The 25,706-nt window shown below is 40.8% G+C and overlaps 1 protein-coding gene across 2 annotated transcripts in view; it reads left to right on the top strand.

Annotated features, from left to right (window-relative positions):
- anks1b (ankyrin repeat and sterile alpha motif domain containing 1B) overlaps nt 1-25,706 on the top strand; it is a 225,274-nt gene that overhangs the window by 58,628 nt on the left and 140,940 nt on the right. For both annotated transcript variants that reach the window (XM_041963585.1, XM_041963584.1), the window contains exons 2-5: nt 1,108-1,188; nt 4,780-4,936; nt 19,560-19,712; nt 22,572-22,715. In XM_041963585.1, the coding sequence (XP_041819519.1) occupies nt 1,108-1,188; nt 4,780-4,936; nt 19,560-19,712; nt 22,572-22,715 (535 nt within the window). The remainder of the gene's footprint in view (nt 1-1,107; nt 1,189-4,779; nt 4,937-19,559; nt 19,713-22,571; nt 22,716-25,706) is intronic.

Raw genomic sequence — 25,706 nt, 5'->3', positions numbered from 1 at the left:
GCTTCTACTGCTTAGGTCAATTGATTCAGATTTTCAGCCCAGAGCTGCTCAAACTGCAATTCAACTAATTAGTACTTCTCTTTGACGCGCATGTGAAAAAGAGAGGTCATATAATTATAGCCCTGGGAAAACCCTGGGCTCTATTTGTGTAATAGTGTGTGTATATGTTTGTTTCTGTGTGTATATTGTGTGTGTATGTCTTATGCGTAGCTAGCTATCCTCACAAAACTCGTGACTTTGTGTGGTTTTATTTGCATGCTCAGCCTTTTGCTAGCACCAGAGTCGACCTCACTCACTTTCTTTATTTGCCAATGTGATGAAATAGGACTTAAACTCTTCTGGCTGTCGCCCCAAATGAGAAATTATACTTCCCGCCTCGGGACCCAAATACATAAAAGTAAAATTCTTCTGTGTGAAGAAACAACAACAACAAAACAACCAGAAGAAACAAAACCTAATACTTCTTCGACAAGAAAGCAAACAAACAAGAAAAAAGGAGAAAGCAATTTAATCTTTTTTTTCTACAAGCTGTATCTCCTACCACTACAGGAAACAGCACCATTAATAAATCAATTACCCCACAGCAGGGCTTCATCTGTTTCTCAGTAGATAAATCTAGCAATTTAACAGTGAATAAATATTCATAAACTGTAAAAAGAGATGACGAGAAACTGCTCAAAAATAGCATTTTTTCAAAATGACATCACAATCCCCCTCAACCTATCTCACATTTGGCACGTTCCACAAGGGTGAATCCTAATTGGCTGGGAGTGGTTTGCCATTTCCTGGGTCTGAAATACAACAGGTGTAGCAGATAGGAGAGGTACCAGGCTCCAATAAGCTGATGAAATAAAGCAGATTAACTAAAATGTACAATTCTGTGTCATGTTTTCTGACAAGGAAGCTGCTTAAAATGTGTGTGACAGTGAGCTAATAACTCAAAAACAACACTTTGACACTCCTATCAACAGGCCTCAGCCAGCAGGTTAGCAAACAACAATCACTTCAGTACTGAGAGATGGTTTAAAGTGGCTGTTTTTTGAGCAAGCAGAGTGTGTGTTACTCACTATGAGGATTAATTCTGATGTGTTTCTGTTTTCTCTCCAGCATGTGGAAGGGCCTGAATGTCAACTGCACAGACAGCTCAGGATACACACCTTTACATCATGCCTCACTTAATGGACACAGGTAAGACTGCACATGAGTGTTTATGTCTGTGTGTTGGATTATTTGTTTTTTTTTATGAAACAATATCCATAAATCCAAGTACAGTACAGTTCAATGTCAAATAATTTATGTGTTTGTATGTGATTTAAAGCCCAAAGTGACATCTTTAAAATGCATGTTTTGTCTGACACTGACCAACCAACAAAACAAACATATTCCTCTCTTATTTCCTTCAGGCCCTGTAGCATTGTGTTTTAGGCTATATGCGGATGTGGTAAATGTATTTTTGTGTAAATATGACTACCAAGGGGCACCAGAAACAAGCTGTAAACACAACATTGACTTTTATGTGGATAGGGTAAACTTGTTAGCACACAGCTGGCTATGGCAAGATTAGAGCAATATTAGCATTGATTTGAGATCATTATTCTGGCCAACTGGTGACTGTAAGTCCAATATTCACTCCCTTTTATTGTTAAATGTTAGCGTTAGCTCTGTTTTTGGTCTCTCTTTAGCTTTAAAAACTCTCGCTGCTAAATATTCCACTTGGTTCACTGATTTAGCTAGTTGCTAACTTTGTCTGCTGTTCTGTGCTGAGCAGGTAGTGTACCATTGGTTTTTACAGTTTTTTGCTGAAAACAGTTGACTGCTGCTGCTGAAAATGACGCTATGAGAGCGTCCTGGAGAGCTAACGTTAGCTAATTATAGCTAGCTGAAACTCACTACAAGGCAGTGATGCAGCAGAGGTGATTCTGCGTCCAAGGTGATTTCACAACGATTTTAGAGGGTCGGTAGTGTTGTACCAGTCTTAACTTTGCTCTTAAATTAGTCTAATGCAAGTTAGACACCTTCACAAAAGTGAAGACAGACTTATTGATAGGTTAGCAAGGTTAGCTAGCAATTAGTAACACCTGCGACTAGTGTTTCCATGGTAACTGTCTGTGTGACAACTGCTGACCAGCTGCACTGAATGACAAAACAGGCTGAAAACGTGGCAAGTATTTTGCTCTTTTCTAACAACATTGTGAGTGAGAAATAAGAAAGAAAATAGTTTTTAGAGACTGCATTAACCAGTTAATAACTGGTAACTTATACAGCAGTGAGGACATGGTCAGTTATTTCCTTTTGCCCAAAATAACTAGGCTGTGTCTAGCGTTCGAATTAATAGAAGTACTGAGCCCTGCTACATTGATGAGCATCTCTGCTGCAGGTCTGATATGCTTTTTTAGACACTGGTAGTATATTGTTGCAGTCTTCACCTAATTTTTAAAGAAATTTGTTTTCTGATGGAATGAAGGCAGATGGAAGATTTGGGTTTGATGTTGTTGCTCATTCAGCCATATTTTTTTGTGATGAATTATTTTAAAAATGCCAAATTAGTCCTACTCAAGACTGTTAAGAACTAGACAGCTTTGAGCATAGCAGCCTCATTCTCATTGTCAACATGCTCATAATGCCATTTGATATTATGTTATTGAAGTCAGGTAAAGAAAGTTTAAAGGTTGAATTGTCAATACATTAAAGGGCCTCCAAAATAACAGAAATATACCATATTTTGTATATACTGGCATTTCAGAGTTAATCTTATGAGTTTTGAAAAGGTTTCATTAGATGAAGGGTCACACAATTAAAGACACAGTGTAATCTTTAAATTAAATGTCAACAGACAATGAAATCAATTTTACATCACCACAGTCTGGCATTGTTCCTGGGTTATGACGCACGTGTATGAGTGGGCAACAAAATTAGCTGTCAATAATAGTCCAAAATATAAAATAGCACACACAAGTTCAAATGCATGCATGTTCTGTGTGTCTGCATCTGCACAGAGCTACAGTGCAGCTTCCTTTCTTCACCTGGGCCTGCTGAGAAATCCGTTACACAGTGTGGATTAGCTGCAAGCCTGACCGCTATCCCAGTTTGGCGGAACTGAAGGATTAGTACTGTGTTTTGGGGGCAATTATGTGGATTTCCTACTTCAGATCAACTGGAGAGGAGAGGAGGGTGGGAGAGAAAAATGCAGCCTCAGAGTGAAAATTAGGCCGCCAACAAAAAGCTCCCAAAGAGTGATTTAGCATTTAGGTGGGGAAGTAAAAAGAGAACTGGCAACGAAGATAAAGACAGAAGAACCTTGGCAAAGGCAATGCTGCATTCAAATATTAGTTATTCAGTCTGGGTTTTAATTGTTGTTGAGATCTTTTTAGCAATTTTTTAGGATATAGAAAGCTTTTTGGTGACAAATGCAGGCTCAATCCAATCAGAATAATCCCATATTTGACCCTGAGATCTTCCCAGCGATACTTCCCTGTATAATTGGCACTTAAATCTGAGTGAATTATATAAAAATAATTAATTAATTAACAAAGCAGTTCATTAAGCATCTCAGCGCTGTTTTCACCTTTGCTACTCGGAGAGTTTTTTTTTTTCCTTTTTATCTTCTTCATTTCTCTCCCTGACATTCTGCATGCAAATGAAGCACTTCACCTTTCCTCCTCAGAAGAAAGGTGAAGGCTTCAGCTGGAGACTTCCTTATATGAAACTGTATTGCTGATATGACTGTGCAGCAGCTAAATGGATATCCACAAGCCCATGCACTTTGATTTATCAATTTATCTATTTGTGTAATTGAGACTACTTTTAGAGATCAAAACATGGAAGCAATTGTGATCATTTCCAGTTGAACTGACTGCTGCCCCTCCCTCATTGACTGGGTGGTATACTGATCATTCACTCATAGTAACACTGTAAATCTCCCCAATGCCTATAAGAAAGCTTTATTCTAGGTGCTTCCAGTAGGTGCCAACCCAATCAGATGGCTGCAAGCTCCTCTGAAGGCTACATTTTTAGCAAGGCAGTGTAACACAAAAGTAGGCAGGACACCAGAATGGATAAGTGAAGCCAGAACAAACCGTAATGCAAATAATTTGAAATTCAACCATGTGTGTAGGCATGCAGTTGAGAGGTGTGGACATTTCCAGGTGGTGAAATTTGTTCTGTCTTATCCAGTCTTTGTGTTTGTGTAGAGTTAAAAGAGACTTTAGGTTTGATTGAAGGTTAAAGATGGTGTTGGTGATAAATTCTTTAAAAAAAAAAGAACAATTTTTTGGGTCAAACTGGCAAAGATGTGAGTTCATGACGCATGATCCAGAAAAAAGCTCTTTTAGCTCCAGCAAACGTGATGCTGAACAGATAAAGAGTGATGAGTCTCAGGTCCACGGACGGTCCACACCTGTCCAAGTGATTATCCTGTAAATTTGTAATTAGAAATGCAAACACTGTTTGAAAAATAGCACTTGGCAAGAGTAGATCATGTTATCTGATTTTAACATTTTGGTTCTTTCTTGGACATATATGATATTCAATAAAAAAAAAAAAAATTAATTGTGCAACATGTTGAAAGATTGCATTGTACTGTTTGTTCCAAAGGGGGAAATACATCATTTGTGCTGCAAAGTTAGAATATGTTTGATTTAATGTTCTCAGGGGAAATGTGACAATTTTCTATGGTATGGATTTCAGGTTTCATTGCTCAGCTCTCCTCCTGCGCTCTCTCCATCTTTCCATCTTTTGATCTTTTGATATATTGATCTATGTGTGATCTGTCTCTCTCAGGGAAGTGGTACTAAAGTTGCTGCAGTTTGAGGCATCCACAAATGTGGCTGACAGCAAGGGTTGCTTCCCGCTGCACCTGGCTGCTTGGCGGGGAGACGTGGACATCGTCCGCATCCTCATCCACCACGGACCTTCACACTGCCGGGTCAACCAACAGGTAAACACCATCCCATCATCATCCTCTTAAAAACCATCATCTGCCTTTTATTAGATGATGTTTCTCTTTGGTCAAGCCATAATCTCCATTCTGCAATAACTTAACTGATAAATGCTCGAGACATGTAAGGATCGGGGAGGCAGAATAGTTGAGGAGTCAACTGTAAAACCTGAGCTCATGCCGAATATTAGCATAAGTCCATCCAACTCAAGTATGTAGACAGTAGATGCTTGAAGAATGAACATTTAGAGCTCATGATCATGCAGCTCGCTGCACTAGACATACTGAACCAGCCAGCTCTGCCTGTGGTAGAGATCTTCATGATTACACTGAGTTCCAAGGAACCAAGACCCAACCCAGGACCCGACTTCAACCAGGACCCCAATGAGTTTATTTGTATCTGTGACCATATTCTAAATGGTTTGTAGGTGTACACCAACAAGTAACCTCTGTCAATAACATCTAACGTATACCAGGTCACAACAAATAGGATAAAATATATGATTATTAAACTACATGGTTGCTCTTTTTGATTGTGGCCTGTTAATTGATTGCACTTCATGCAGGTCTATTTGGGTCTACTGCATTCTGTATCAGCTCTAATTATCCTTTAGTCTATTAAGGCTTGATCTGGCTGTTCGAATCCCCTTCAGTTCGTGTCTCTGGTTTACCACTGATCTGTCTTTGATTGGGTTCAATGTTTTAGACCCATGAGGGTCTTTGGTCTGTTGTGTTCTGCCTCTTGCTACGACCTCTGGCATATCTCTGGGAAAAGACTCAGAAGAGCATCACTTAAACTCGACATCTCGACTTATTTAGTTATGCTACTTTCTACTCTCTCCCTGTGTACTGTCACGGTTCCAGAACAACAGAGGTCTTACCAGCTAAATTAAAGTCGAATTCTTCTGTTTGGTTTCTCGTGGCATTTACACCAGCGCTGCTACAGGTCGACTCATTATGGCTCCTGTCCAACAGAGCCGATCTTTTACAGTTCCCAGTGATCTCTCTCTGACAGCCGGGTGAGCGTTTCAGCTCTGGGAGCATTCGGCCTGCCGCTACTGTCAGTCCTCATCAGCAAAAATGACCTCCTTCTCCTCCCTCACTCTTTTTCTGTCCATCTCCGCTTGCAGCATATTGGTGATGTCACGGCTCGCTGATGCAGTGCATTTTAAGAAGAGTACAAGGCACCCAGGAAGTGGTGTTTAATCAGAAGTGCTGGCTAAAATGTTAATGGCTAAGATGTCTGTTTTAATATTCCTGCTCCTGATGGTGTAGTAGTAATGGACCCCCCAGGTTATTGGAGCGTTATTTACTCTGCCTAATAAGCACATTTTCCTCTGTCACCATTAGCCAAATCATTTCCCTCAGAGTTGTTAGAGCCTAATTGTTTGCCATGATAAATGGTGTCCCTTGCCCCTGAAATGAAGAGGTTTGTCAGCAAGTGAACACAGGTAATTTTCTTTTTTTTTACCCCATCAATGATTTGTTGAGCTGAGCGGGCTGCTGAGCGGGCTGCTGTGCATGCAGCGTGGACACACACAGGGTGGAAGACGCTGATTAAGAAGATAATGTGCATAGATGCTGACTTCAGTGCACAGTTCGTTTATGAGGAACATATGGAGATCTCATGTGACAGGCTTCTAGGCTTTTCCTGTGATACACTGTGCAAGACATTCTAGTTATTCTGGTGATGAAGTGTAGTCTTTCTTCTGGTGTGTCTGTGTTTTCGTGTTCTAATTTTTTTTTGTTGATTTTTCTACAATAACTTTCAGCAAAGCCTAATGCCGTTTATGTGTAGGAGGCAAGACTTTCTAGCCGTAAGGCATAATTTTCTAGTAAAAAAAAAAACTTAGCAACAGAGACAGACATGCTCTTGTGTCAGTATGTGGTTTGGTGCGCACATAAAAGCAAAGAGGATGTGTGCTACATGCTGCCAGCATATACAAAGATGCAAGCTGTGCCTATTTTGGTCTATTGAGTAACAGTTTTTCTTGATCAAGGGTTTTCTAAATGTTGGAACTGATGCAAAATGGTGGTTTTACAAAGACAGTGTTGCTGTTCTCCAGTTTTTTAGGGAACATTCTGTTGTAATATTAAGCATGAAGTGGTGACATTTAAACTAGGAAAGAAATCACTTGCACCAAGTGAGTGCTTTACTTAGAGGAGACAGAATGGACATTACAGATTAAAAAAAAAAAAAGAATGTAAAATAAGATGGAGAATAAAACTCATTTGATAATAATAATAATAAGGATGAAAATAAAAATAAAGACAATGCATAAAACCACACTACACGTATTTGGTTATAACTCAAGACTTCATACACTTATGATATTTCACACAAATATCTCACAGGATATATAACATTTTATATCCAGAAGATCAAAGGTCAACTTCACTTTGACATCATGATCTTCAGCAAAAGCACTTTTCTGGCCATTAGTCAACACCTTAACTCAGGAACAGAAGAGGAGATTGTGACCATATTTCACATCTGGTCAGGCACTGAATTGGTGGCTTGGGTGTCCACCTTAAAACTGTGCTGATTGTATAGATCTTCGGTGCTGCCGGGTTGAAGATGTGTGTGTAGCATCCATGTACAATTTGCAGCAGCATCCATAATTAAAGCATTGTAGTCCACGACAAGCTCATTGGTTTTGCTGATATTGAGCATCAGGTGATTGTTGTTGCACCATGTGACGAAGCTCTCTATCAGTCCTCTGTACTTTTTAAAACATTTGAGAGCAAGAAAAGTTCCATCCATCCTCTAGGTATACATACTTATCCTTGGGGGTCAAGGGGGGGCTAGAGCTAATCCCATTTGACATTGGGTAAGAGGCGGATTACGCCCAGGAGAGGTCGACGATCAATCATAGGGCTGACACATAGAGACAGACAACCATTCACACTCTGATTCACACCTAAGGGCAGTTTCCAATTAACCTGCATGTTTTTGGACTTTGGGAGGAAGCTAGACCACCTGGAGAAACCCACGCAGGCATGGGGAACATGCAGACTCCACGCAGAAGGGCCGGTGAGTTCAGGTGCAGAACCCTCTTCCGCTGAGGCGGCAGTGATGACCACCGTGCCCCCACGAAAAAATCTCGAGATCTTAAAAAATCCATCTGGTTAGCCGTAAAAATGATCTCATATTCATGTGCATCTGTGAAATATAAGGGGAAAGGAAGAATGCATTCTCCCAACACCTCACTTGTTAAATCATGTAATTACACTGATCAGCTTTCCCTCTTTGTATCAGGCACCTCACTTTATCAACAAGCTAAAAAAAGACCTGTTGTCAACAGTTTTCATCTCTCCTTCTGTATAATAAACACTGGCAAAAATGCTGAGCTACAGAGCCCATATTAGTCTGTCACACTGTTGCACACAAAGACTACAGTAAGACTGCGCTTTGCCATTCTTCAACCTGAAGTGTTCATATTTGCCTGAAGCACTCAATTTTGCAAAATATCGGTTTCGCACTAATTTTATATTATGGTACCTGTGCAAAATAATGCTGTATGGTGCATGTTTTTACAGAATTCTTGCAGTTATGTTGTTAGTGTGAGGGTACAGTTGCTTTCAGGTTGCAGGCATAAATCTGAGCGTAAGATTTATAGACTTGGCGTGTTTACGATGCATAAGCTACATATTTTCCCAGTGTCTGTCTTGTCTGCAGTCGAGAGCAGGGCCTGCATACATTAGTCAGGGTGATATAGTGAGTCCCACTCACGCTCACACCCATCATCCAGACTTACAGCAGCAAGCCATTGGTTGCACATTACCCCATTCTCAATGATATTACTCTGCCCACACACACTATTCCTCGTGTCAGAGGTCGAGTGTGTGTGTGTGTGTGTGTCTGTATCTGTGTGTGCAGCTTTTTTTTATAGGGTGATTCCAGAGAGGCACATTCTTCTGTCTTGATATCTGCTCTTTTCTTACATGAGAGAGATAAACGCAGCGGTTGGATTCACCTTTTGCACATGGGGTGACAAATGGTGACATGACTGTGGAAAAGGATGCAGGAAGGGGCTGTAATGAGTGCGAAGGGTCTTGAGAGCATCAAGAAAAATGGGAGAAACTGACAGCAAGAGAGATAGCGGAAGTGTGTGGGTGGTTCAGTTCCACACTGCGGCCAATAGAGGATTATTCAAGGTTAGTGGAAGTTATTAGTTGGTGGTGAACCAGTTCCAGCCACTATTTACTGCCTAATTGGTCCCAGTAGTTCCCATTCACAGCTGTTTTTGTTTATTGTGGGAGCGTGTGTGTGTGTGTGAGAGAGAGAGGTGTAGGCCATCTGACTGGAGGAGATGATTATACATACTGTGTGTGCATGTTTATGTGTGTGCTTGAATGTGTGAGAGACAGTGAGACAGTGATAGATGGTGAAAGATGGCTTGTTTACTCGAGGCTTGCACTCTGCTTCCAGGGCCAAGTACATGTTTTGAGTAGTGAGGCGTTGTTTGTTGTGATCTCTCTTTCTCCCACTCAGATTGGCTCATGAACCGATGCTCCACTTTAAGTCTGAACCTAGGCTTAACAATTAAGAATTTTAAAAAGATGCTTAATGAGATGTGCAAACACTGGCCTGTTATAGACAGCTGTTGATGGATTGTAGAGTCGCAGAGTACCTGTTACCTGTCTTGATTTGAAAAATGTGCAAGAGAGGGGAAATTATGAACAATGCTAAATTGTCAAGAGGACAGGTGAAACGTAGTTCCTTTAATAAACACTTTGCTAAAACATCTAAAGAGGCAACACATCGCAGAGTTCAAGAAGTTTATTGATGCTACCACTGGGAAGTGGGGGCAACCAACTTTGCAGTAAATGCTGGAGAAGTGAGAGGAAAAACACCACAGACCCACAGGCGGTAAAAATAACAGATGTTCTTACCCAGCACATTGCTCCTGATGACAAGCCGTTTTGAGTTGTAGATAATACAGGACTTAATCGTCTTCTCAGTGTACTGGAGTCGGGGTATGAGATTCCCAGCTGTCGCCACATCACAGAAACCGTATTACCAAGCAGTCTCTCATCGAGCAGAAGCGGGCTCTGGGAATATTTGGGCCCGAATACGAGCTTCCCGACAATCTCACCGCTCACCAGTGGACACTTCTACAAAGACTGTTTGAGGAGTTAACCCGAAAGTGAGCCTTCTGATGGGATTTCTGCTGTCACCGTGCAACACAGACTTTTGACAAAAGAAACAGACGAGGACATCAAAAGACACTTCACTGAATTTGGAAAAAATACACTCTACTGTACTGCAACTGTACTTGATCTGCAGTAAAGTGTGTGTGCTGAGCGTGTTAGAACTGTAATGAAATTAATATTTAGATACTTGTATCAGTACTTTATTGACAAGTACCCAAATGTAAGTACTTGTACTTGATCTGAAAAGAAGCCGTTTTGGTTCATACCTCGTCAACAGTTCCAGCTCAGAGAAACACCTGTTTCATCTGACAGAAGTGGCCTTCTTTCACTACTCAGCCTTTCTTTACAAGCACCGTTTTGAGAAACTGTTTCTGGTGGTGCATTCAAGGATACTCCGACACTTGAGAATCAGCCACTGGAAAGCATCATATTCTCAAGATCTGCTATGGTAAAAATGAAATCTAGATTACCACAAATAAGCAAATATGCTGTAGATGTCATGAGAATAATTTTTAATTTAATCTGAATTCTGTTCAGTGGCCTCATGTTCCATATTTATGCAGCTGCATAACACATAAATCACAGCAAAATAACAAACAACATATTTAAAGTCATGCATAACTACTTAAAAATGATTTTAATATTCTAAATATTAAATTACATATGTGCCTTCAGTCTAGCAACTCTTATTTGTACTATGGCTGGCTGTAATGTTATGTTATATATTGTATACAATAGTGCAGTGAATGGGCTGTGCTATTTTGATAGCATTTTAGTAGGATATAGTTTAATATTTTTGTAGGATAGATGCCTGATTTGTGGTTTTATTATAGGATTGACACTGGTGAGAAAACAAGAAATGACAGCAGAGAGGGATATTTGAGCCCGTTGCTCAGAGGCTTTTTGGCCCCAGGATTTGAACCAGCAGTGTTTGGAATAACGTGCAACCAGACAGAGTATGTTGACTGACTAATGTGCTGATGTGTGTGGGTGGGAACAAGCACACATCCTTCTGGCTTCTTCTGTACAGGGCCTCTGGTCTAGTCAATTTAAGGGTTATTCTGTGCGTGGGTGACTGACTAGGTCAAGTATGTCCCCCTGTGCTGCAGATACATCCCAAGAATGTTTTCTTTTCCACCAACAGAAGAACGGACGGTTCATACTATTCGTTTTTTCTCTCTGTCTTGTCCTCCTCCCTTTTAAACTCCCCTTTATTCTCCCAAAGGAGGAGAGAGGAGACCGTCAGCATAAAATCACTAAGATAATAAAAGAGATTAGAAGGACGGTGCACAATGCGATGTGTCGTGCACATGTGTGGACACATGCATGCGTGTAATGCTTCCTGCGGGCGTCTCTCCAGGTGCACAGAGTCCATCTGGGAGCCTAAAGGCTGCTTGAACTAAGACAAAGGTAACAGGTCATGAGGTTGCTCGCCTGCTGTGTGTTTCCACAAATGTCCCTCTGCGTCTGTGCCTGTGTGTTTTCATCTTACAGTCTTGGTTACTCCACGCTGTATCGTGCACACATGTTGTTACCGCACATGAAAATGAAACCATATGTTTCCTGACGGTCAACATGCGAACACGGCCCCTGTGAGAGCACACGCTGCTATGCGAAGCCGCCCTGGGAAAATCCTTGCTTAAACATTGCCTACCGCCATGCTGCCAAAACACACAGTCACACCGAGCCATAGGATGTTTTCTTATGACTAATCTGTTTTAAAAAAAAAATGTTATGTCATATGTTTTCCTCAGCCTGACGCTCTGTCGGCAGTGGGCTTGCTAATTAAAGTTCAGTGAAAGAAAACTGATTCATCTCGCTATGAATGAAAACAAACTACAGCCCTGAGTGATTATTTCAAGCTGAGAGCAGATTGTGTGCGAGCGTGCTAATCGAGGTGTTATATGAAGACACAGGAAAACATTTGCAGGATTTTCCGTGGTGGTAATTTGACAGTGAGCTGAAATATTGTGCTTTATACCCCACAAAAGATTCCTCTTTCCTTTGCTAACCAGCAGGGAGGTCAAAGTTTAGGTTTCAGCTACAGAGCAGCAACCCTGGAGCTGTTGAGGATGTTGTGTCTTGCTCAAAGGACTAAAAGTAGTTCAGCTTCATAAAAGCTTCTTGAGATATTTCTTTGGATTTTCTTTGTTGCATTCTTTGTCTTTTTATACATAAATTTCACATTTCAGGTTTTCAGAATTGGTTTTATCAAGATTGGTCAAGGATAAAACGTTTTTTCTTACATTTAAAGAAAAAGTATATACATGAAATCAGTTGCTTTGTTTGAATTTAGGCTTCATCATCTCGTTTATGCATGTGATGGTAACTACGCCTGGAGGATATCATTTTAATTTTAGATCGTTATCATTAGAAAATATAAACAAACAACACTGAAAGCAGTTATCAGCAAAAAGGTATTATTAGTAGAGCTGAGCTAAAGGGTTAATTAGTTGATTAGTTGGCCACAATGTTGATCATTATTTATTTTTTAATTCATTTATCAGTCAAATGCTTTTCCCTGTTTCATATCACTGTAAACTGGAAAGCTTTTCAGGGTTTTTCACTGAACAAAAAGAGACGTTTGAAGTTATCACATTATGCGTCAGGAAACGTTAATATGGCTAATTACCTGGTACTTTGAATCATGTACAGAGTCAAATAAATGAGTTTTGAAATCAAAAATGAGATTAAATAACACTTATTTTTAATGATCACCCATACAAATATTCCATATTTAATTTATTATACTGGGTAATGGCAACAATTTCTATGTACAAGGATATGAATTTAACCATTGTCTCTCCCACTTATTATTTTGTCTTGCTTTTTCCCCACTGATGCTTCTTATTATTGGACTATTCACCTCTGCTGCTTTAACACTGCAAATTTCCTAATTTCCAAGTTTCTTTTATACTGTCTTCTTAACGAAACTAGACTTTGATATCACTTTGACTTTAAGAAAACAGGATTAAAAAGGCGGGTAAGAGCGGCAACAAACTGTAGATACGTAAAATCTTAAAATTCTTCTTATTTTTTGTTTACTAAATGCATTCAGAGCCAGCAACAGAAGACAGGAGCGAGCAGGAGAAGAGTTTCACCTCGTGTGTCTCGTGTTTTTTCATTCTCTCTTTATTTACCCAGCTCTCCCCAGGCAGCGGGCTGAGCTGCTGGGATTATGAGATGCTGTAACGCAGGCGAAGCTCATCCTGCATATCAGTCCATCAGCATTAACACAGTGTATGTTCAAACAAATACCTCTGCGCTTCATTCGCTCTGGTTTCATTTCAGCCCGGGCCTGTCTGATAAGGCTCGCTTATTTACATGGATGTAGCTGTTTGTTTATTCCCATGGAGATGAATTTAGATAGAACTGATAGTGTTTACCATGGGAACTGTGTGTGTGTGTCTGCAGGTAAATGCACTGTAATACTGTGCAAGTAGTTTGTGGGTGTCCTTCAGTTAAGAAGAAGGGGATGCTGCATGGATAGTAAATATCATAAAAAATGATCACAAACTCCTCCTTTAGCTCTAACAAAACCAAAGCTGTCATAATAAAAAGAGCTAGGACAAGCAGATACTTTTCATTACGCATACTTTCTACATTTGTGACCATTAACTGTGTGTCAGCACCATATGCTGCTGAGAGCAAAGCACTGACATCCATTTGTGTGGGCATGTCAATAATGTGCTGCCATGCCTGTTGAAGTGTCATTAGTAGATGGCTGTTGTTCAGAGCGCAATCAGCAACAATACACCGAGTGCTGGGTGATATCGGAAAGCTGTCAGAGCGAGCGTTATGGAAATATATAGCCCTCTCAGACAACATAGATGGAGGATTTTCTCTCCTTCCCCTGCTCTCTCTCTCTCTCTCTCCTTCGCCCTGTCACTCTGCGTCTCTGTTCATCTCTTTGTCTCTTTCCTTTCTGTCTGGGAATTGCGTTTTTTGCTATCTAAAGCTTTGTCAGTCCAATCTGCCGCACCTCACACAGCGGATTGGACTGACAAAGCTTTATTGTCCATTTAAAGGGTACAGAGAAAGAAGGGGTCAGCGGCAGCGGCGCCAACAATAGTTACAATCTCCGTTCCTGTGGTTATCATATCCGTGTTGAGATTTATCTCAGTGTTTGTGTGTGTGTGTGTGTGTGTGTGTGTGTGATATGTTTGCTTCATTACCTCTGCCTGTAATCCAAATGCTAATAACCACATGTTGACAAAACAATCTTAGTATCTCAGTAGCTGCTCTGGAGCTTTCTGCTTGTGTCACATGATCTTCATCAGCAGATGGAGTTGCTCAGTTGTCATGGAATGGTACATGTTCAAGATCATGTTCTGAGTACTTTAAGGTTCATTGTTGAACTTGAAAATAGTAGTTGGCAAAACAATCTTTTCACAATGTCCACTCAGTAGTAGTAGCCCACATTTCTGCTCATTATGAACAACAAATATGTAAATCTCAAGGGTTGTGAGATGAGAAAGGGACTAGAAAAACAGAAAAATCCTGTTTGTTTTGTTTTTCATTTCCTTGAATCCTTTTTTTCTCTTGTGAATTACTGGATAATTTTACCTCCTCCGGCCACCAATTATTCAAACACATTAATCTGATTGTGGCTTCGAACCAAACATGCAGGAACACACGGGAATAGCGTTTAGAATGAAGCGCACCATGTAACCCTAACGAGAAGCAAAGTAGGATGCTGTGAACAACACGAAAATATACACAATAGCAGTCTACGTTTTCTAACCCAATATCCTCAACACTTTCTGCCAGATTTTTTAACCCAGAGCCGAGTGGAGTTTGATCGTAACTCGTCACTACGGTTTCCTCTTTACTGCTCTAGAGTGAAATAATAGCTTCATAACTCTCCTCTACGGTCAGTGGCACACTCTCATTGTACATGCATTGTGGATGTCAGCGTATTTGGGTTCAAAGTTTAATTAATTGAGCTTTGGCTGTAAAACCTGACAGGAAATCAGGGCAGTGAACGCCTTTATCCACTTGGAGTAATGGCCTTGCTGTACGCAGTGTTGAACATGTGTGACCACAAAGATGGAGTTGCAAATAAGCATTGCCCCACTTTAAAGAGCTGCAAGCCAAAAAGGTTTTGAAGCTCTGCTTTAACGGAGTTTCTTCACTACAACAATTGTAGATCCATGTTGTTAGTGTTTCAGATGCTGTTGAAGGTAAATTTAGACACAAACACACATAATGCTACTTCAAAAATAATGGACTTTGTGTAATGCTGTTCTTAACCTGTACCTATTTTCATATATCAAGATAGTTTGTTGTTCATCTTTGCTCGCAAACGTAACTGCAGCATGGCCAAAATAAATTACCTATCAGGTTCTTTTTCCAGGTGCTATTACATTTAACCTTTAATAGATAACTTATTCTCCAGACGCTGTGTTGCTGTTTTACACTAAAAACTGTCAATAGCAGATGATGATTAATTGTGCTGCATTTGCGGTGGTTTGCTACTTGGCGCGAGTATGCTACACTGTGATGAAGACAGTATATACAATATATTAGATCAAGTGAAAGTTAAGTGAACCCTTGGGGATCGTGGAAAATACAGTAGAATATCCACACAGGAACAGAGCAACTGAAGCTTATTGAACATAATGCAACCACCAATTACACCAGCAAGCTGTGATGAGCGTGAATTATACTGTGCATGAGTGTGTGATTATTGTGCTTACGGTACAGCGGGCCTGCCATCAGACCTGCTCTGGAAGGCTCCACTCTGCCGTCAATGGAGGGGTGTGCGGTCCAGGGGGAAAACAGATGAAGCTGATTGGCTGAGGAGGAGGCAAGGCTCTCAAGCATGTTTGCGGTGCTTTTCCTGCTACATCACGTGTTTTTGTGTCTTCATATAGGGCCTCTTTCCCTCTTGTTATTCACACAGTATCTCTATGTATCTCTTCATCTCACTCACTGCTCAGAGGGGTAAATGAAAGGAGGGAGATGGAGGGAGACGGAGGGAGAGGAGGGAGCGCTCTGGCTCTGGGGGGAAAGAGAGTAAGAAAAGGCATAAGATGAGATCTGAGCAGCCGAGTGTGGTTATGGTGTTTTGGAGTTTTGAGTGGTGCATGTGAGGCAGGAATTGTGGGGGAATTTGATCAATTTAAGGAGATTCGGGAAACATATGTTAGGAAATGTCTGCATTGTAAAGCATGAAGCAGAATATTTTTAACTGTTGATTACATGAAAAGGCAAGTTAGTGTTTAAAGAACAGCTTAATATTCAGACGTAATTGCCATTTCATTTCACATTATGCATTCAGCCTGACATTGTGTTTACTAATTTCTTATTGGGAGCCTCTTTTTTGGTTTATTCTTGTTTTTTCCAGTTAACATGGAAGCAGTGGTAGTGGCTGTTATCAGCAACTAAGCGTTTTTTTCTAGTATAGAAGAAATATGTCAAAGCTTGTACAGCTGTGTCATTCAGTCAGTTGTGGCCATTTTTCTGTTATTATTTCACTGATATAGCAAGTTAGCTAGCTAGCTATGTAAGAGAATGACATTTTAATTCCAAATCCAACCTACTATGCTCTGATTGGTTGATGGGTGGAATTAGCTATCCAAAGTCCTAACAGCAAATCTGTACGAGTGGCTGAACAAATCAGATGTGGCTGGAGATTCAGGCCTCGACCAAACCTATCGTGATATTTTTGTTTTTGTTTTGTTTTGATGTTTTATATGTGCATTCGAATACACAAAAAGTGCAGAAAAATCTGCATTTTATCCATCCATCCATCCATTATCTATACACTGCTGAATCCTTTGCAGGGTCACAGGGGGGCTGGAGCCTATCCCAGCCGTCTCTCGGGCGAAGGCAGGGGACACCCTGGGCAGGTCGCCAGCCTACCACAGGGCTACATATACAGACAAACAACCACACGCTCATTCACACCTATGGACAATTTAGAGTTATCAATTAACCTAAGCATGTTTTTGGACTGTGGGAGGAAGCCGGAGAACCCGGTGAGAACCCACGCTGCACAGGGAGAACATGCAAACTCCACACAGAAAGACCCCAGGCGGGATCAAAGGGATCTTCTAGCTGTGAGGCGACGCTGCTAACCACCGAGCCACCGTGCAGCCCTCTGCATTTTATATTGTATGTAATGATTTCAGAGGCAAAAACATGTTCATTTTGCAAAATATCCACATACGTGTAGACTTTAGAGATGTGGCTAACCGAACATCCCTGTTGCGTCAACTTGCTGTTGCCACATATTTAAAAAGCACTTTTAAAGTTCGCTTCACTTGGTTCACTCTGTAAACTGCTTCTTCTTCTAGTTCCTTTTTGTGTTTCCAAACTAGCAGGAGTTGTTTTTTTTTTATTTTTTTAAGTCAGGGTGTTGAACAGGTTGGTGTGAATGTGACATTGTGGACGGGGAGTGTAATGCAATGTCATGGATTTTATCACACATTCTTTTTGGTCTAGACCACAAAGAATTTCTACTCTAGACAACAGGAGAAGACATTTCCTCTCCCCTTGCCTTTGTTTGTCTTCTCCCTCATTTTTTTGTCATATCACGGCGAATGAAATTTCAGCCACTGACCCTAAATGTAGGTTTTTCTGTAAACATGAGCAAAAAATACAGCCTGACACATGCTCTTCTTTAACCTTCCTTTTCCGTGTGTGCTTCCATCACATGTATGCATATCTACAATATATGGTTGCCAGATTATCCATTCCCAAGTATATAGAAACATACACAGATTTAATCTCTGTCGGGCCCACTTGTGCTCTCTCTATCTTCCTCCCTCTCTTCTCCGCCGATATGGCTAGCCATCGTGTCTCTCTCTCCTTCATGGGTGTCCCTCTGCCCAGTTTTCCAGCCATTACTAGGCTGTTTTCACCCAGAGCTGCGGTGCCTAGGGACCACCAGCAATGTTCTTGTCCTGACAGGGGCCCCCAGAGAACCAGAAAATGGCCACAGTTCCTCTAAACATGAAAGCCGCCCCCCAAGTTGAAAGTAACCTTTATAGCACACACGCTTCTCTGAGACATTTAGGGCTAAAATGTTGGCCAGACAACTACATAGTGTAAATTACCGTAGTGTCTTCATAGATATCTCGGCGACTTCGATAAATGTGATCGTTAAAGGTGATTAACTCATGACCTTTTCACATAATTATAAATTTGAGGTAGCACTTTACTTTAAGTCCCCCATTTAGCATTTATAAGCTGTATATAAACATGTAGTAAGTGGTTATTAGTCTATAATGTAGTTGTAAGCAGATTTAAGCATTTATTAATATAACTATAACTCTTCTGAGACTGGTGTGTGAAGAGATAATAAATGGCAATAATCAGTTGTAATAATATAAATGTCTTTACAAGGGAAGTTATAATTGCTGACAGATACTGTACATTATGTAACACTCAGAATGCCCTCAGAGCTTATACAGCACATGTTTATACACCACTTTTAAATGCTAAATTGTTAGCTAGGTCACAAATCTCACCACAGCTTGTCTCAGCTTTTTGGGCTCAATGCAAATCAGGATGAGTCTCACTTCAGCCTCTCTTTCGGATGCATTTACTCTCAACGTTTTAGATATTGGATGGCCCAGGAGCGTGAAATAACTAAGTGTAAATGTAAACAGAATTTAAACCAATTAATCACCAGCAACTTGCAAGAAACAAATTTAAAGAAATCAATTGAAAAACTTAAAAATTCGGAGAGGAGAGACGTGTGGTTCGCTTAAATGGCAGCAAGATTTAAAAATACGTAACTGCTTCTGAATATATTGATTGGCCCGTTGAATGGAAGCTGACAGGCTCAATCGGTGAGTGTAGAGGAAAGAGTTGGACCAAAAAGGCACAGAGGATTTGAGTAAAACATTTTGCTTTCTGCTGTCGCTTGTATTTCGCAGACAGGAAGCTGTAGATTTCCCCCGACAGCTCCCACAAACCTGACACGCTTCTGGAATTCGTACATGCAGAAAGATATACTGGCCGAGACATGTGCTACATATGTGGAGCAGAAACGTCTGCACAGAATGTAGCTCTCCATCTAGAATGTCAGATTTCCAATAAATTCAACTAATTGCTTGTTTCCGTCTCCTCCTCCTTGTTCTTCTTCTTCTCTTCCCTTGTATCTCAATCCTTTCACCCACCCTACAACTCAACGCTTTCATTTTTTCTTTGCTATTAATCACCAAACTTCTATTTTTATCCCCTTTTTTTGAACAACTTCCTTAACCTTTTTCTAATTCTCATTCCTTCCATCATCTACCTTTCTTCTTCTGACCTTCGCTGCTGCCTCCCTGCACCTCTACATCCTTCTGTCATGTTTAACCCTCTCTCGCTCTCCTCACTTCATTGCCCCCCCTGCCCACTCTTCATCATTCCCATAATTCCTACATCCGCTACCGCCCCTTCTCTCATCCCTCTCTCTCTCTCTCGTCACCCATCCTGCTGTCGATCCCTCTTTCCTTCCATTCCTCCACAGAACCATGAGAGGGAAACGGCGCTTCACTGTGCAGCCCAGTATGGACACTCTGAGGTGGTTTCAGTGCTGCTTCAGGAGCTGACCGACCCCACCATGAGAAACAGCCAGCAGGAGACGCCTCTGGACCTGGCGGCGCTGTATGGACGGCTGCAGGTCAGTGAGGAGGACATATCTCAGTTTCAAAACATCTGAAGGTGTATATTTTACACTACGAAGGCCAGGAATTGAGTGCTGTTTTGAGTTGGCTTTTAAAATGACCCTCAGTGCCTTTTCATGGTGTTAATATTGCTAAAATACAATGGAGCTCATTTGTTTTGGTCATTTTAAAAAGTTAAAGTCCAAATTTGTCCAGATTCAGCCTGAATTTTAGGTACAAATGCATTTATTGAATTCATGTATAAGGTTTGGTAATAGGCCACTGATGGCTGCTGGGAATGTGGCGCTGTCATACACTACTCTGGTGATCGGATGCAGAAGACTGAATGAATGAATGTTTTTCAAAAGCAAGTGTAAAAAGTATTATTTGAGTATTGTTTGTCAGCAGAAAAACCTTGAAAATATTGTCAGGTAATATGTCTGTCTCTTACAAATAACGGGAACTTCAACTTTAGCTAAAATTTGCAGCAGGGGAAACATTGAACAGCAAGACTTCAACTTAAAATGCATATATCAGACAAAACACAAGCATAAAATGTGCATGCATAGACATAATAACACCAAACCCAGAATACATCCAGCCATCATGGTCTTATCATCAATTAAGCTAATCAATTGAAACATCATCACCAGCTAATGACCACTAACAGCTGGTACATGAGGATTTAACAGTTTGATGACAAGAGGGATAAATGGCATCTCACCCTGACCTTTTGGTGTGTCCAGAGGGGAGAAGCTCAAATCTCCACACAGAGGATGGATCAGATCAGATCAATAAGAACACCACGCATACGTCTGCTACAACCGCTACAAGCGCAGCGTACCCCTCGTGACATTTAATGAGTTAGATACATTTTAATTAATGATGAAAGGCCAAAAAGTTAGCAGTGTTTGTCAGTTGGCTCTAGCAAAACACCCTGGCAGTGTTGACAGGGTGAGAAGCTGGTGAGGGATCGCGTTTTTGTCGTTGTAACAGATACTTCTACTGGTCAGGTGGGTTGGATGTGTGGGAGGTATATGCGAACCTCTGCATGCATCCTGGTGAAGCGTCTAAGTGTCAGGTGAAAGGAGGAAGCTGGTGACTCAATCTGCACCTTCCTCAGAACAATGGATGTTAGCAGTGACAAGACCGCGGTGCATCGGATTCAGCCGTTCCAAACTGGGATATGCTGTTGATTATTTTAAATATGGTGGATATTTAATGACAAGAAAACTTCCTCAGACACTTGAGACTCTAGGCAGGCAGGCAGGCAGGCAGGCAGGCAGGCAGGTGCACATTTTTAGAACTGCAACATGGCTCTTTTGTCAAAAATGTGACAAAAAGTACCCACACATACGCACACAAGTGCACATTCGCACTGATGTGCCTGCCTCAAAAGCCTGCTGATGTTCAACTGCAATCACACATTCTCTCTGTTAAGGTAGTGAGTAATTGCAGTCAAGCCATACAGGTTTGTCTGAGTGTGAATGAATAATTTATAAAGGCAGCGGTATTTCTCGCTCGCTCTCACTCTCTGCATGATAATGAAGGGAAATCCCTGTGGTGGAAGCTACAGCTGCATGGAGATGTAACTAACACAGGGCAAAAGTTTACGATACACACACATACAGCACACACACAAAGACACACATTAAAGGAGGAAGCTTTCGAGAGAATGCCGTGCTGTTGAACCGAGTTATTAAAGGCACCATCCGTGATCAAACAGAAGTGTAGCTCCACTGCTACAGCTCAAAACAACCTCCTACTACGCCCAAGTTGATTGACATGTCTTTAGATACAAGGACTTGTGCTACAAAACAAATAATGAAATGGGCACTACAGTATATTTCCATTCAGGATCGGTTGGGGAAAAAACATTAAATCCTTATTTTCCATCTTCAACTTGACCCCTTGCTGAGCCATGACCCCTTTCTCTGGTTGTCAAGCTATAGCCTGACACATGCTGTTTACAGTGATAGTGGTGGCACATTTCCCATTCAAAATTTATAGTATTTTTTAAAAAACAATTTGTACTGATTTTAGTAACCAAAAGCAGACTAATCATGTCAAACATTGATGCCAACCCTGCAAGTTTTCTAAGAGCTGTTGGACTGTTGCTAGCTAATTAGCCTGATTATTATGGTACAGTTGTATGAGTAATATTAGTCATTGTTACACAGCCCTGTTTGACTGCTTACTGTAGAAAAAGTTCTGATTTATTCTTCATATTTTCAAAGAGTGTCTCTCACTTTCACAAAGAAAAGAAGGCTTTGAGGATGAGAATAAACTGATCTGCCAAAGTTAGCCTAAACTCTGAGCATCCTGTCTCTTGCACAGTGCATGTTGCAGTCCTGAGCGGGGATTTTTCCTAATGTAACCAGCAGTCACAAAAGATAATGTAGTTAGCTTATGCTATGCTCCTCTGCGTTGGAAGTAACAAAGGCTGTAAGCTAGTTAGCCGTGCATTCATACAACATTTGAGATTAAAGCAGACAGACTCTGTGTAATTAATTTGTTCCACTTTTCCTCTTGTATGTTTGTTTTTCTAAACGCTACAAACAAAGATGATCCTCCAAACTCTTTACTCGAGACAGCAATGTGATTCAAGTAAATCCTTTTCACCTAGCACTTTATTATTAAGCTGCATTATGGACTGGTGAGGCTTCTGTCATGGTGACATTGGCACAGTACTTCTGTGTCTGCTTTAATTAATTTCTGACTGTGATTACATAACATTGCTTCTCTTTGATTCTCAGGACTAAAGAACATCTACTTTCTCTCTGAAAGACTTTGAACTTAGTGTTTGCTGTGACTTTTCCTCAAAGGGCCACAAGGTGACTAATGGCCCACTTTCATGGCTGTGTTTCTGTGCGCAGGTGGTGCGCATGTTGGTGAGCGCTCACCCCAACCTTATGACCAGCCACACTCGCCGACACACTCCGCTTCACCTGGCTGCACGCAACGGACACCACAGTACCGTCCAGACCCTGCTCGAGGCCGGCATGGACGTCAACTGTGTGGTAAGAAAAAATTAACAGCTTTTAGCTGCAAGTGTCCTTTATCAACATCCAAGGATTTAACAGATTTCTGGCACAGATTATACTGCAGCAGCCTCACAGACAAAAATGAAATAACAAGAATATTGCTTTTTCATTTGCTTTTTTGGCTTAGGGCAAAACCATCTTCCTTTTGACAAAATGGGATTTAAAAAAGTCTTAGTAATGTCTGTTTACATGATTACTTATGCTAATCCACAGTTAGCCGTTTCTTTTTTAATATGGACAGCTGGAGGGTGTACTTAAGCAGGAAGTAGTTTTCAGGTAGAGTGCTCACATCAAGATTTGCAGATTATCGCCAGTAATCTTGTCATTATTTTTAGAAAGACTCTTTGCTTGTGAGTTGTACAGATGCAAGATGGTGAAAATACCGTTGGGAATGCTGTCATGCGAAAGAGTTGTGCACAAAATTTCCAAACATTGAAATTCATCATGTATTTTGGGTTGAAATATGCTTTTAAAAGGTGCATATGTTCACATTTATATTTGGTTGGTAGGTGTAAGTTCTGATATGCAGTTGAGTAATAAAGTACTTTGACATTTTATTTGTATTATCTGATGCTGCTGTAAGTGGAGAAGGTGACTAGAAAGACACTCTGTCCTTTCGTTTGAGAAAATCTCTGTGACTGAATCTCCGTCCTGTCGTCTCTGCTGGATGTGAATATTTCAGTAGCTGCTGTCTTGTGTTTTTAATGAAAGAGGATACAGCTTTGTGTTTTTTGCGTATATAATCCACCACAGGCATAAATCCTGGCACATTCTGTGTGCGTGTGTGCACGCCAGAGAGCTTGTATATGCGATGCATGCTTCCCATGGTGTGGTGGTGGAGAGGGATGAATAATTGATTGGGAGTAAAGATTGAGAGAGCCGGAGGACGAGGAAGAAGAGGAGGAGGAAAAGGACAGGGTGTTCCTGAGAGGTCCTCAGAGTTCACGGTCTTCTCTCTCCTCTTTACACACACTACCTCTCTAAAGTTGAGGAAATTGAAATATAGAGTCACTTACAGTCTTCCTGTCATGCTGTTTGGACTGCTCCTCTCTTTGTTCATTTACATTTTGTCTTATTGTGTATTCTGAGTTGTCCGGATGATTCAAACACAGCTTTGTCCCAGCCCTTTCTGGGCCATTTGTTATTGTGAAGCCTTGTCAAAATGCAGACACGCTTTGCTGCTTCCTCCAACACTGTTTACTTTCTCTTGAGACGATTTCTTTGACAAACTAAAGTATTTGACTTTGCTCGCTTGTCTTAAATGCTAAGTGTAGAAAAGCAGCCCTTCACTCTACTAATCAGTCTCTTAAGACTGTTTGAATTCAGTTCTCTCTGATTATGTGATCAGAATTACTTGCTATCCCAGACTGTTTATGTTATCTCATGGATGCACAAACAACACAAATGATTTTAGATAAGGTGCAGCAATTATGGGATTATTCTAGTTGGATTGATCCACAACTGGTGTGACTGATAGTGATGTTTAACAAAAGCATTCAAAAAATCTGTGCGAGTGTTTGTGGTTTTTTCGAGCTCTCATTGGAGAATGTCATCTTCCGCCTCAGTCACATTTCTTCGGTGCTCCAACTAAAAGTGCATCTTGATAAAATCATTGAAAATCAAACACTACGTTGCATCTGCCACAGATCGTTCCAAAGTCGAGAAGTATTGAGAAATTGCTCATTCTGTGCTGATTCAAGGGTTTCGGTTGCAGATCTTAACACACTGTGTGGGACTTACAGATTGTGGCCAAAGTCGTGTGACCTCCCCTGTTATTCATTTGATCTTTAGCCTTTGCAGATACTGTGATCATTGCTCATCATATTATCACACTCGTAAGCATTACAATCCTAAGTCTTATTTAATAAACCAATTTCATGATAGTTTATTTAAATTACATTGTTTTTGAGTTAGATCAACATATATTGAATGGCTGCACAAATAATTTGACATTTGCTGCATCAGTACAAACTATTTACAGGCATCAGCCTCAAAGCAAGAGGGTCTACAGCCATGCTAACAGCCCTCTAAGGCTGAACTTAAGCATGGCAGGGCTTTGAGCTAAAACATAATTTCATCATGCTAACATGCTGTAAATGACGATGCTAACATGCAAATGTAAAGGAGATATAATCACAGTTAGTATAAAGGTCCATTTCAGTGTTTAGAACATCCTTTGAGGGCCATAACCCCATTATTGAACACATATATCACAATGGCTGTAGCTGCTTCTCTTTGGAGAGGTGTCTGACGTCAGATGGTAGTGATGATGATGATGATGATGATGCTACTCACAGCAGGTTTTCCAGGTTTGGGTCAGTCAGTCTTGAGCAGAACAGAGTGTGAAGAGTCAGCTTTGAACAGAACTGCTGCGTTGCCTTGCAGGTCAATCAACACTCTGCAGCATATTCAGATGTCAAAGCAGGCTTTTGTTCTTGCAGAGTAGGAAAATGAACAGTCTTTCCCCTTTCCAGCTGCTGCCACAGCTTTAATTTCACTTAAAATGATTCCACATTTGAAAGCTGAGAGCTGGGACCTTGCAGCTTGAGGTTCAGCTCTGAGAGGTATTTGATTATCATCCACAACAAAAGTCACAGACACTCGCTATCACTAACTTTCCACGACAGGTTTTCTTTTAATCTCTATGAATTATTCCAGACAAACTGACACTTGGAAAGCGCAACACTCCACATGTACTTTTGTTTTCTTGACAGTCACCATGATGCATTGATGAGCTATCCTATCAGCTATGGACATGTTGCATTCAGGGACCCCTCAGAAGGATGTATCAGTCTATTATTTTATCTTAATTTCTGATCACTGAAAAAGTAATTGCAGGTTAGATATCTTTTTTGTATATCTGAATTGCTTATTTATATTTTTGAATTGCTATATAGGCTGGATCAAGTGATCTCGCCGGCTGAGTGCTGAGGTTTCCCACCCCTGGTTTAGCTTGTTAGCTAAATT

Source organism: Chelmon rostratus, chromosome 22, assembly GCF_017976325.1.
Source record: "Chelmon rostratus isolate fCheRos1 chromosome 22, fCheRos1.pri, whole genome shotgun sequence".
Classification (NCBI taxonomy): Eukaryota; Metazoa; Chordata; class Actinopteri; order Chaetodontiformes; family Chaetodontidae; genus Chelmon; species Chelmon rostratus.
Note: the sequence above shows the minus strand (reverse complement) of the source record. Positions and strands in the feature narration are given on the sequence as shown.